The sequence below is a fragment of the Phacochoerus africanus genome, chromosome 8 (assembly GCF_016906955.1).
Source record: "Phacochoerus africanus isolate WHEZ1 chromosome 8, ROS_Pafr_v1, whole genome shotgun sequence".
NCBI classification, from domain to species: Eukaryota; Metazoa; Chordata; class Mammalia; order Artiodactyla; family Suidae; genus Phacochoerus; species Phacochoerus africanus.
The window spans coordinates 13,922,917-13,937,372 of NC_062551.1; the positions used below are offsets into that span (position 1 = coordinate 13,922,917).

The window sequence follows — 14,456 nt, forward strand, 5'->3', positions numbered from 1 at the left end:
ATGGAAGCAGAGCTCACAAACCAGCGAAGATGCTAGGCTTTGAAGTTGGACGAAGGACCAAAGAGCCAAGGGATGGATGCAGGTGGCCTCCAGAAGCTGGAAAAGTCAAGGAAACAGATTCTCCTCCAGAGTCTCAAAAATGCACGCAGCCTTAAAACTATTTTAGACTAGTAACCTTTAGAACTGGAAGATAACAACTTGTTACAGCACCAATAGGAAACTAACATAATTGTCTGTTAAAAGACAGAGTCTATCACTAGATTTTTAAAAATACAGCTATGTGGTATATAAGAGATTCTAAACCAGTCAGCAAATCAATACACACCAAAAAATCCTAAAAATAAGGGAATGAAAAAGATGTACCAGGCAAACGTTAACTAAAGGAAAGCTGATGTAGGAGTACTCTTGTGGTGCAGTGGGTTAAGGATTCATCACTGCTGCTGCAGTGGCTCTGGTTGCTGCTGTGGCATGGGTTTGATCCCTGGTCTGGGAACTTCCATACGCTACAAAAGGACAAAAAATTTTTTTTAAAAAATAAAGAAAGCTGATGTAGCATTATCTCTTTCAGACAAAATAGAATTTAAGTTAGGAGGCATTAATAGGGATTAAAATGGACATTATATTATGAAAAAGGAATAATATATCAAAATACATGTAAGTCATGAATTTATATGCACCTATCAACATAGCTTTGACCAATAGGGACAAAAAATTGACAATTACAAGGAAAAATGGAAAAGTGGGAGATTTTGATAAAATTAAGAAACTGTTATACAAATCATTAAAGCAGTAAAAGATTTGGAAAATACAATCAATAAGCTTGATTTAATACAAACATACATACAGACAGATGGTTAGTCTGTTACATTCAATAATGAGAGAATCTATATTCTTTTTAAAGGTCACATGAAGTATTCATAAAGCCTACCATAGCTGTGTCACCCAAAACACAAATTCAAACACTACATGTCATTCAAAACCATGTATTCCAACTTCATTACATTTAAAACATGTTTATTAAAATTCTATTAAAAGGGAAAATCTTAAGAATTGAAAATATATACCCATATATAACTCATATGTTAAAGAGAAAAACACAGAGGAGGTTATCAAATATTTATAACAATTAAAAGCACTACAGATAAAAATGTGTGCCATGCAGCTAAAATGTTGCATAAAGAGAATATTTATAAACTTTAAATGCACTATAAAATTAAGATTTAAAATATGCAAATTAAACATTCAAATTAAGGTGCTTGAAAAAGAACAAAATAACTGTAAAGAAAGGAGATGAAAAAATGGAGCAGAAATTAGTGTATGAACATTTTGAAATCATAGAAAATATGTGAAAAAATTTTATGCCAATACATTTGTAAACTTAGATAAAATAAAATTTTTCTAGAAAAATTTAAATCTAAATAATCATTATAGAAAATGATTCATTAGTTAAAATTTCCTTACTAATTCCCAGATACCTTCCACCCTCAATAAACACACCAAGATCCTGTGATGAAATGGCTTTATCTTTAAGGGATGGATCCTACTTTATCTGAAGTAGATAAGATCTCTTCAAAGATTAGAAAAAGAAGTAAAGCTAACTCATAAGGATACAATATTCTTGATATCAAAACCAGAAAAGTGCAATGTAAAATAAAATGTAAACAAACTGATGCAAACACCTAAATAATATAATAATCATATCATTAGTGTACTCAAGTAATAGTATATTACAACTCATTCTGTGACTTCATCCTAAGAATGTAAAGGTGATTCACAACCAGAAAATCTATTAATTTGATTCATCATATTAACAGATTAAGGGAGAAAATCGTATCATCTCAATAGATATAAGTGCATTAAGTTTCAGTACATGTTTATGGTAACAGAATAGGGATGGATGAGAACGCCCTTAATGTGACAAGTATCTACCAAAAACATGTAGGCGATATTATGCTTCAAGGGAGACATCTGAAGCTTATTCATTACGTCAGGAATAAGACAGAGATGTTCACTCTCATTCTACTATTTAATACTACATTGAAGATCCTATCCAATGCAATGAGTCAAGAACAAGAAACAAGGTACAAGGACTGGAAAAGAAGTCTGCAGATGAGAGTTTACCAACAATGAGAATTAAGAGCTGTGCAGCAAGACTGAAGTCCAATACAGATGAATATACAACATTCAGTAGTGTTCCCATACATGATTAATATCTAAATAGAAAACACAATGAAACTAAGGTACCATTCACAAGAAGGAACTTGGAAGACATGACAAAGGCTGTGGAAAACTTTATGAAAGGACGTGAGAGAAATCTGCATGGATATTCAGACTAATTTTTAGCTGAGTACCTCTAGTGTTTGTTTTCTAGTTGCATAAATTTGTTCACTTATTCATCATCCCTGTGCCTTCATCAGTAAAGTAGAGCAAATAGAGCTAACAATAAAATCCACCTAATCAATTTGTTGACAAGTACATAAAATAATGCATACAAAGGATTTAGAACAGTGACTGGTACCTGATAGATGTTAGCTATTATTGCTTTCATTAAGCTGCATGGTTGAAGACAGTGGGGGTACTGACACTGGAGTAGAGGAGAGGAATATAATAAAATACTCAGAAACATACCCAGGTGCATATTAGATCTGGAGTATAACAGAGGCGGCATTATAAATCAGTGGAAAACGAACTGTTAAGTAACTGGTGATGGAACAATTGGCTTTTTATGGGAAAAAAGACTTCACTTACATTATATATAAAAATAAATGTATAGCTGATTAAAGGGCCTAAAATTATTTAAATAGAAGAGCAGGGATATATTTCTTAAACCACAAATGATATTAAAAAAAAAAGACACACGGAAAGAAAAGATTCATAAAGTTGACATCAAAATTAAAAACATCTATTTAAAAATTCCAAACCATACTGTAAGCAAAAGGTTAGTATCCACATGTATAAAGAACATCTACAAGTAGATATTTCATAATAGATAATTGAGAAGAGGATACCCAAAGGAAAACATTCTCAGCCTCAATAATAATAAGGGAAATATAAATTAAACTGTATTTCATTTTCAGTCTAGCAAGAACTTGGGTCTGATCACTGTAAGTTTTAGCCTGTTAGAGAATAAATACCTCAAACACTCCTGGAAGGACACACTGACATAATAACGTTGCAGAGTAATTTGATAATATCTAATGAAGTTGAAAATGCACCTGTAGATAAATACCCTATCTATATAAATCCCCAAAGTATATGTATCTTGCATACATACACAGGGAGACATATATTCTTTTCACTGAAAGCCTGTTAGAACTCAACTGCCAACTATTTAGGCAAAGAAATAAACATACTACTGGTAAACTGAATACACACAGAAGCTAAAATAAATTAAACAGATATTTATATATTAACATGGATAGGTGTTAGATACAGAGTCTTAAGTCTAAATAACAAGTTGCAAGGAGTTACATGCTCTGGCGCAATTTATATACATTTTAAAGTAACAAAATGCCACTATGTATTATTTATGAAAATATATACACCTGGAATAAAATATAAAAAAACATGGCTTAGACACACATCAAATCCATAATAAGGTTACCTCTGAGGAAAGAAGGAAATTGGACTGGCAAGGAGAATATATAAAACTCCAAATTTAATATTTTATTTCTTTAAAATAAAGGATTTGAGGTAAATGTGGGAAAAGGTTAATGTGTGTTAGACTTTGGAGTCAAGAATGCATCTAGAATTTTTTTTTCTTTTTTCTTTTCTGTCTTTTTGCCATTTCTTGGGCGGCTCCCACGGCATATGGAGGTTCCCAGGCTAGGGATCAGATCAGAGCTGTAGCCGCTGACCTACACCACAGCCATAGCAACGCAGGATCGGAGCCCTGTCTGTGACCGACACCACAGCTCACGGCAATGCTGGATCCTTAACCCACTGAGAAAAGCCAGGGATCAAACCTGCAACCTCATGGTTCCTAGTCGGATTTGTTAACCACTGAGCCACGATGGGAACTCCTAGAATTTTTCTGTATTAAATAAATATACACAGTTCCCAACCTTGAGGATCAAACATTTCTGTGGTGGGACAGAAAAGGACTGAACTAAAATTCAGAAAATCTGAGTATGGCAGAAGGGCTTCCACTCTTTTGCTGGGTAACCTCAGGCATTTCTCTCAACCAAGAGACCCTTAGTTATCTGATCTGCTGTAAAGGGGTGCTGCAAACCTTGGGGAGTGGGTATGTGTTGCGGACACAAAGCGTATGTGTGCTATGGCATAAATCATATTCAACATAAGAATTTAGCTATGAGCTAAAAATCTTACATCATAAATGTAATGTCTTAGTAAACAAAGCCACTCTTTTGCAAAACCCATCAGAAACAGAGAGAGAGACAGAGAGAGAGAGAGAGAGGCATAACAACAGCAGTTGGTCTCCAATTCATGCCCATTTCTTTGCTTTTTCCTTATACCTTATTTCTTACCCACTGACTGCCTTCCATAGAAGTAATGGTTCACCCCCAGGGCAGAGCTGATCTACACTGAAGGCTGAGAAACAGCTCATTCTATTTATCTGCTCCTCACATACATTGTGAGATGTAATATCTTAAGAACATCATCTATCAAACGGTCTTGAAAAATTATTGCTTCTCCTTTAGAAATCTCTCTAGCACAGATTCTCTAATATAGCAAGTGCCCCCAAGGGAGGACCAAGTTCTAAATCTAAAACGTGAGCTTCAGGTATGCAGAATGGTGACATGCGTGAGGTACAGCCATAGACTTCAACAAACCAGTTGCTGTAACAAGTCACAAAGGAGCTCTCCGTAATGGCTACAATTCCACCATCTCCTTAAAATGGACAGAGTTCAGCACCAAAAGTCTGGATGAATATGAAATGCCTGCCAATATCCTTTTGGGTTTGCCTATTTTGGTAAAATACGGTTGTAACTTTAAACCTCTTTTAAGAGCTATAGTAGTAAACAGTCTTCACATACATTTATATATGTGAATTGAATGTTTGGCCACACCATATTACCAAGTATCCTCAAAAAAGTAGGAAAGTTGGAGTTCCTGTCATGGCTCGGTGGCTAACGAATCTGACTAGCATCCATGAGGACGCAGGTTCGATCCCTGGACTTGCTCAGTGGGTTAAGGATCCGGTATTGCTATGAGCTGTGGTGTAGGTCACAGACGCAGCTCAGATCCTGCATTGCTGTGGCTCTGGCGTAGGCCTGTAGTTGTAGCTTTGATTGGAACCCTAGCCTGGGAACCTCCATATGCTGTGGGTGCGGCCCATAAAAGCAAAAAAGAAAGAAAAAAAAAGTGGGAAAGAGATATGTCTTTATTTCAGATATACAGTGGAAGGAATTATGGTTGGTTGGAAAATGACTTAATGGGGATGATTTGTATACATCTCTGAATAAAAGGTGTCCTGTCCTTTTGTTTATTTCAGAAATCTTCCATAATTTCTTCTTCTATCCTTTTTTAGAAAAACCTGTTCTTCTAGGGGTGTCTGCCTTTAATTATTTGTTGTGAACATGAAACCAAAACCCTTCACCATTTCCAAGTACATGTGAACAACCACTGATGACCCGGAGTTAGGCATTGCAGTAGCTCAGTGGAAAAGAGCACAGGGCTCAAGTCAGACCACCAGGGTTGGAACCAGCCTTTCCCACTTAGAGGTTATGGCAATTTGCTTTCTTGTCTGTACCTCTGTTTCTACCTTGTTAAAATGGGCATTACTATCTTTTTTTTTTTTTTCAACTGCACCCATGGCATATGGAAGTTCCCAGGCCAAATTCTTAACCTGATACACTGGGGATCCAATTGGCACCTCTGTGGAGACAAGCTGGATCATTAATCCACTGTGTCATAGTGGGAACTCCAAAATGGGCATTATTAAAACAGCATCTTCCTGACAGAGTTGTAGTAAATGAAATGCTGCATACAAAGTTGCAGAGAGAACCAAGTAAACACTAGTCATAATTAATGTCATTATACTGTCATCATAATTGCCAGGTCTGCTGCTAGGTGCCAGGAATTTAAAACAGAGACGTTGTCATTTGAGGGAGACAGATGTAGAAATAAGTAAATATAGAAAGGGGGGAAGTCTTTACTTAAACCAGGAAATGATCCAATGGCTTAGGATCTGAAGGAGATGTGAAAGCCTGATGATCACGGTGATGCCACATCACTGTGTGTTTCGATGGCAAATGACCAAGAAAATGTTTGAAAAGAACCATGCCTGAATGAGACATCAGAATTCCTGTTTCTTGGATCCTCGCCACTCTAAAGATCGAACTACAAAGGCCTCTCCCACAGTTCACAGTGGGAAAAGGCTGCTGTGAAGATGTTTTATGGCATCTGACTCCCAAGGTGCCACTGACATCTGAACACAAGTTCTCGAGTTAATGGTACCCGAGGCTGAATCAGAGTCAAGGGTAAATGAAAAAGAATTTCAATGGCTTTCAAACAAGTGCTGAGCAATACACTTGCCCCACCAAGCAAAGGGCTTCTCTGCAAAGGTGGCATCTATCTCCAGCCTAGTGTTGAGGTCCCAAAGCCCAGGGGAGACCACCATGTCCTTGCCCCCATTTCTGCTGTCACTCAGAGAGAAGGAATCTATCTTCCTGAAGAAGTGCTGTGTGCACAAGCAGAGCTCACACACTCTTGCCAAAAGGGCCTTTCTATTCTCTGGTCTCATATTCTGATAGTTTCTACCCCATCCAAACCGGAGGTGACTTACACTATTGTTTGGAGTTCTTCAGCTTAATCCAAGTTAAGTCAGCGTATTCGAAACCTTAAGGGTAGGCTGGCATTTCAGATAATCCAAAGCAAAGTATGACAAACGGCTGGCTGGCAGTGGTGCTACATCTGGGGAGGGTGGATGTTTTGACTGACAGCCAAAAGAGCAGAGAGAATGACCCCTCCCCTTTTAGGGCACCCAGCAGAAAAGAGACCTTCCAGACCCGGATTTGTAGTAATAAAAGAAGAAATGAAGAATGCCCTTGGCCCTACTTATACCTGAGTGAATGAAAAATTAAATGCAATAATTACCTGACCACCGCTTGCCTGAGTCCTGAGCACCGGGCTTAGGGAACAAACAACTATTAATTGAAACTCTTTCCTAATGTTTAGTAATGTCTGTAGGAATGAATTTAAGGTTCAGTACTGGACATCAAGTTGAAATTTAATAAGTGGAATTTCAATTTCGTTCCACTGTAGTTAATTCCTAAGTTAGTACCATTCAATTTCCATAATAGTAACACATATAGTATTTACTAGGAAATGCACCAAAAACCTAGGTCGAAATATGAAAGGTATTTAATATTCACCTGTGAGAACTACAGATGAAACTACTTTCATGCTACAAAGATAATCAACGCTATAAACACTAGTTTTCCAAGAGAGGACTGAGGGAAGAACACATCCTAACAGTAGATCATTTATATCACACATTGGGCTGCTTGGAGCTGGAGATCGCAGTTTTAAGATGCTATTAAAGAATCAAATGATGGAATGATGAAAACTTTTATGGAAAAGAAAACGTCCCATTTTAACAATCAGCTAAAAAATTCAATATATACACTATATCAGTTTTAAAAAACCCAACAGATCCTTGATGTGCTTTTTAAAAAAAAATTACAATGTACCAAAAGTTGCCACAAATAGTGAAATCTGGGGACATCTGAGAATGTAATCCATTGGGACGCTTCTGTGTTGCCTCTCATCATCCAGGACAGGTCGGCTGAGTCCTTTCCTGTGATCTCTGCACATACAAAACTGGACTAGAAGTGATGCTTTCTAAACAGTATCCTGTGCTTCCACCAAACACACCATTGAACTCACTGGATAAAGACTAGAGAAGATGCCTTTTCTGAAGGATTTTTCTTTGAAACATTATTGTTTATACAAGATCAATAAGGCACCAGAGCAAGAGAGGACTTATGTCTGAACCTCTGAATCTCACGTTAAAAAGAGCAGTGCCTCGAAAAGATACATGTACTCTGATGTTCGTTGCAGCACCATATGCAATAGCCAAGACATGGAAACAACCTAAATGTCCATTGACAGAGGAGTCGATAAAGAAGATCTGGTACATATACACAACAGAATATTACTCAGCCATTAAAAGGAAAGAAGTAACGGCATTTGCAGCAACGTGGATGGACTTAGAAATTATCGTGCTAAGTGAAGTCAGTCAGACAGTGAGACACAAACATCAAATGCTATCACTTACATGTGGAATCTAAAAAAAGCACACAATGAACTTCTTTGCAGAATAGGTATTGACTCACAGACTTTGAAAAACTTACGGTTTTGAAATGAGACAGGTTTTGGGGGGGGATGCACAGAGGGTTTGGGATGGAAATGCTATAAAATTTGGTTGTGATGATTGTTGTACAACTATAAATGTAATAAAATTCATTGAGTAATAAAATTAAAAAATGAAAAAAAAAAAAGATCAGTGACTATACAGGAAATGGCTGCCCTTACAAGGAATAATGACAAATGATAATAAAAATAATGATAATAATAATAATAATAGTCCCATATTTAGTTTTCTAAGGAACTCCATACTGTTTTCCAGAGCAGTTGTACTAATTTACATTTCCACCAGCATTTGTTATTAGTTGATTTGTTAATGTTATTTGTTGACTTGTTACTGATGGCCATTCTGACTGGCATGAGGTGGTAGCTCATTGTAGTTTTGATTTGCATTTCTCTAATAATTAGTGATGTTGACCATTTTTTCATGTGCCTGTTGGCTACCTGTACACCTTCTTTGGAGAAATGTCTATTCAGGTCTTTTGCCCATTTTTTCAATTGGAAGGTTGGGTTTTTTGCTATTGAGTCATCTAAGTTTGTATATTTTAGAGATTAAGCCCTTGTCAGTTGTGTTGTTTGAAATTATTTTCTCCCATTCCATAGGTTGTCTTTTTTTTTTTTAAATGGTTTCCTCTGCTGTGCAAAAGCTTTTAAGTTTGAATAGGTTCCACTGGTTTATTTTTGTTTTTATTTCTATTGCCATATGACCCAGCAATCCTGCTCCTGGACATAGATCTAGATGAAATTTTCATTGAAAAAGATACATGTACCCCTGTTCATTGCAGCACTATTCACAGTAGCCAAGACATGGAAGCCTCCTAAATGTCCATCAACAGAAGAATGGATCAAGAAGATGTGGTATAGGAGTTCCCATCATGGCTCAGTGGTTAACGACTCCAACTAAGAACCATGAGGTTGCGGGTTTGATCCCTGGCCTCACTCAGTGGGTTAAGGATCCCCTGTTGTGGTGAGCTGTGGTGTAGGTAGCAGATGTGGCTCAGATCCTGTGTTGCTATGGCTGTGGTGTAGGTATATATACACAATGGAATACTACTCAGCCATAAAAAGAACACAATAATGCCATTTGCAGCAACATGGTTGGAACTAGAGACTCTCATACCAAGTGAAGCAAAGAGATAGACCAATACCATATGATACCATTCATATTTGGAATTTAATTTATGGCACAAATGAACCTATTTTTAGAAAAGAAACTCATGGACTTGGAGAATAGACTTGTGGTTGCCAAAGGGGAGGGGAAGAGAGTGGGATGGACTGGGAATCTGGGGTTAATAGATGCAAATTATTGCTTTTAGAATGGATAAGCAATGAGGCCCTGCTGTATAGGACTGGGAACTAGATCTAGTCACTTGGAATGGAGCATGATGGAGGATAATGTGAGAAAAAGAATGTGTGTGTGTGTGTGTGTGTGTGTGTGACTGGATCACTTTGGGTTTTTTTGTTTTTTTATTTTTTGTTTCCTTTTTGCCTTTTCTAGGGCTGCTCCCATGGCACATGGAGGTTCCCAGGCTAGGGATCTAATTGGAGCTGTAGCCACCAGCCTGCGCCAGAGCCACAGCAATGCGGGATCCGAGCCATGTCTGCGACCTACACCACAGCTCACGGCAACGCCGGATCGTTAACCCACTGAGCAAGGCCAGGGATCAAACCTGCAACCTCATGGTTCCTAGTTGGATTCGTCAACCACTGCACCATGACGGGAACTCCTGGATCAATTCGTTATGCAGTAGAAAACTGACAGAACACTGTAAACCAACTTAATAGAAAAAAAATAAAAATCATTATAAAAAAAGAAATATCTGACAAATGCAAACACTAAATATCAGCACTCATTCAAATGTCAATGATTTGGGACTAGGGCTATACTATTTAAAATTTTATATTTAAATTTGGAAAACTCCTTCTAAAATCTAGAATACTTTCAATTACTGGTTTAGAAGTTCCTCATTTCTACCCCCAAATGATATATCTGTTTAAAAAATTAGCTTACAGAAGATTAGTAGACTAAATGTCACTATAGATCGCACAGAAATAAGACAGACTCATTTTTAGAACCATCTTATATCCTTGTATCTTGGTTTTGTTGTGTTCTTTAATTTCTACTTTTGGCAACTACCAACTATCTTGTTAGACTTCCGTATAAACTATAATAAAATGATGCCAGAAGGAAGAGAGAATAAAATAGAATAAGCATACTAATAAATAGCCCAAATAAACACAAGGAAGCATTTTAAGTTATAGAGACATTTAAAAAGTGGGCTCAGGAACAGTTCAGTAAGGAGATCTCTGAAGCATCTTCCCGAATTGGGATTAGAGTCAATATATTTGCTTATTACCCAACTACATGCATATCGTGCTTCTTAATCAACACAAGGATTATTATAAAGAGGAGCTGGGGATGAGAACAACATAGTTTGTTGTGGTTGAACGATGTAAATCTCTGCTTCTAGTGATCATTTTCAAAGTTGTGTTGCTAAAAGAAGGCCACTGCCTATAAGATACAGACAAGCCATGTTTTCACTATGTCTACTCACCATGTGCGCCTTGAATAATGCGGGGATTAAGGACTGGTTAGATAGGGTGAGGGTCCTGAAGGAGTCCTTCAGGACGTAGATATTGCCAAAATCAATTTGAGTGGGATGTATGTAGACAACTGGGCCTTCTCCGATGCTCTTTACATGGCAGACCTGTATTGCATGCGACAGAAAGAACACAGGAATATCTGAAAAAGGCTGGCCTTTAAAACCAAGTTGAAACAGAATCTTCTAAAGCAGCCCTGGCCCCTTATAAAAAGCGGGGAGGTAAAACTGTGCTTATTAGAACTGACATCCCTTCTCCCTGGTACTGTGTTGTCAGTGGTCACAGGGATGGCCATGCTGATCAGACCTGGGAATCCAGGCTGGAACTCCTCCCTTCAAAGGATGAACCACTTCCTTGGGTCAGCCCAGAGCTGTGCACCAAAGGTAAACCAGAAGAATGGTCCTCATGACGGCCACCCAGCACTCCAGCCTCGAGAACACCTATGGGTTAAGGGCTGGCACATCAGAGTTGGATGCAGCTGGACTGAGTCCCAGATCTCTTGCACCAGCAACATGATAAAGCCATCTGCAGCACAATGTTGTGCTGGGTGGGGACCGAAGCCCACTTGCTTTGCTCCCCCTTAGCCAGGCACCACGTCTGCCCAAGAAAGGGAATCATTTTCTTTCATAAAGAGGTCCTGCTCAGCAAGCAACCCTCTCACATGTTGCACCCAGGTAGGTGCAGCGTAGGCTAGTAGGAGACTTGCACTGTAGCACCTTTTGGGTGGCCTGCCTTAATGATGCTGCTTTGCAAATCGGGTGGCTTATCTATGGCATCTTATATGGAAGAAATAAAATCAAAATCCTAGTTCATTATACTCTCTGAGCTTCAAACAAATGTATGCTGATATCACCCAGCTTCTAAGTAAACCCAATGGCTAGGGATTCAGAGCCTGCTGGGCGACTTCCTTCAAGATTCAAGAGTCATCCTTTGATTCGGCCTAAATAACAAAGAGCTTTCTCTCTCTCTCTCTCCCCAGGCTTGGAGAAAGACTACCTCTCTCAAGACTTTCAGTAAGTCAGTTTGGGATATACGTCCAATTATATAATATGTCACAGCATATAGCTGTATATATATCCAATAAGTTATAGGAAAGATGTGGTGAGCAGTGAGTGAAACCCATCTCAGAGCCCACATGTAGCAAGCCAGAGATACTCCGCTTTGTATGAGGAACAACTGAGGAGGCTGCAAAACATACAGATGTGCTGGCCCTCTCCTCTCAGAGATTCTGATTTAATAGGTCTGGAGAGGGGTCAGGTGCATCCATGTGTGCAAAAAAATCAATTGCTATAAAGCACCATTTTTAGCTGTGTTTAAAACAGAACACAGCTGTTCCTGAAGTAAGAGCCCTGGTATTTTGCCACTAGACTGAAAATGAAAAACTCTAGTACCACAAACAAGTAGAAGATATGCAAATATGGTGTGTGCCTTATATGCAAAGGGCTGGAGCGTCTGACAAGAAGTAATTACAACTACAATTCTAAAAATGGGCTCTTACCATAGGAGGGTCCTGGCTCCCAAAGATGGAGATGTAAACTATGGCCTTGCATTTCCCAGGGATTTGGGTCTCCAGGGCCAGAGGGATGTGAACGGTGCTGTGGGGGGGGATGATCCCACAGGGGGCGGCACTAGAGAGCAATACGGCAGGCAGGTCCTCATATATCTGGTAGGAGAGAAAAGCCAGAGCGATAAGCAAGCTTGGGGCACAGTATGAAACCAAGAGTGTGTTAGATTATTTTGAAACAAGCATTGCCCTGAGTTTGTGGAGGGTCTAGAGAAATGTAGCATCATTAAGGCAAGTGAATGGGGATGAGCACCCCAAGTCAGCCAAATGGAACTCTAGCTAAGTGACGTGTGCAAAAGCCCCCAAACCAGTGTGCGACCCAGCAAAGCACAGAAATTATCCACAATGTGAGTTAGTTTGGGCTGCTCATGCCTTCGTGCTTCATTCCCCATCCACCTCACCCCTCGTGCTCCAGTAGTGGAGGTTGCTGAACACATGACCCTGCTTCCACCTCCAACCCTTGGCATGTGTAGACGCTCTTCCTGGAAAGCCCGAACCCTCTGACCTGCCCACACACTCATCCTCATACCCCAAGGGAGGCCCAGTACTCCTTATTTTGGGCGCTACCTCTGTCCCCAGGCAGCATCCTGCAGGGGAAACAGGTAGGAGAATTGGATGGACAAATGGATGAATGCTGCCTGTTGTTTCTGAATGTATATGCCTCAGAACCCTGCTGTGTAGCATATTACTAAGATTTTATGCAACAACAAATAAAACTTTTAAAAATCCCATGGCCAGATAAGTGGAAGCAATTCTGGGAAACACTTTTCAGGGCCTCAGCTCCTGGAGGGAAGGGCAGAGCGTGCAGGTTTCACCATCTGCAGCACCCCATGGTCTTTCCACAGCTGGTCTGGTCTAGCACGCCTAACCTGACCTCACATCCCTCTGTAGCAGCGCTCTGCCCAACCTTACTGGACCCTGAGGCCAGAGGAAAAATCAGTAATACTGATTCCACCTTTTCCTAATGTTTTAATATTTTTACTTAACATGGATTTTTTTTTTTTGCATTAGTTTTAATTTCTTCAAGTGTGACATGAAAATATCTGTCTTGATTACAGAGCCTTTTGGCTCCCCCCTAAAATCTGTGCTCCAGGGAAGTACATATCACCCTTTTCCCAGCCCAGCTGTGCAGAAACAAAGCAACCACTTCCCCATCACCCAGGTGATGCTCTGAGTGCTGGAGAGGACTGTGTCCTGAGCAGGGCTTAGCCTATTCAGCTGCTGAACATCTGAAGGTTAGAAAAGTTGTCTCTTGTCACCTCCATTCTCGGCTTCTGCTTTTGTCTCAGAGAAGCCCACAGAATAATTCAAATTCCCTTTTTTCCGCTATAGCCCTTTGCCTAGTGGTAGCTATTTCTTCCTAGCCAATTCTCTGTTCCAGATTAGACACTGTGCGTGCTCCTCATACGACGTGGATTTCCAGATGATGTAGACTGACATTCTGGTTACTCTAAATATGATTCTTTTTTTTTTTTTTTCGAGTTTCCATTTAAAAAAATACTCTGTCAAGATCTGAAGGCAAGGAGTTCCCATCGTGGCTCCCGGAAGCAAATCTGATTAGCATCCGTGAGGACGCAGGTTCAAACCCTGGCCTCAGTGGGTTAAGGATTGGGTGTTGCCCTGAGCTGTGGTGTAGATTGCGGACGTGGATCGGATCTTGCATTGCTGTGGCTATGGCGTAGGACAGTGGCTACAGCTCTGAATTGACCCCTAGCCTGGGAACCTCCATATGCCGCAGGTGCGGCCCTAAACAGCAAAAAAAAATCTGAAGATAACATTCCAGTACTGCTTTGATGGGTGGCTCTCTCCTTTCTTTAGCTGTGGAACCCTGTGTTTCTGTGATGCAGCCTAAACTTGTCTTGGTGAGTGGCCTCAACACTGAGCTTTTGGAAGTCCAACGTGCTCTCCATTGCACCACAGAGTCACCTCACTGGCATTTTAGCTTATTTTGAACTTCTAT

General features: G+C 39.6%; 1 protein-coding gene across 1 annotated transcript in view; it reads right to left on the reverse strand.

Annotated features, from left to right (window-relative positions):
* The window catches only part of HYDIN (HYDIN axonemal central pair apparatus protein), a 367,185-nt gene that overhangs the window by 180,198 nt on the left and 172,531 nt on the right, over nt 1-14,456 (reverse strand). The window contains exons 17-18 of the mRNA XM_047789543.1: nt 12,431-12,595; nt 10,887-11,039 (exon numbers count right to left, since the gene is read on the reverse strand). Coding sequence (XP_047645499.1) covers nt 10,887-11,039; nt 12,431-12,595 — 318 coding nt within the window. The remainder of the gene's footprint in view (nt 1-10,886; nt 11,040-12,430; nt 12,596-14,456) is intronic.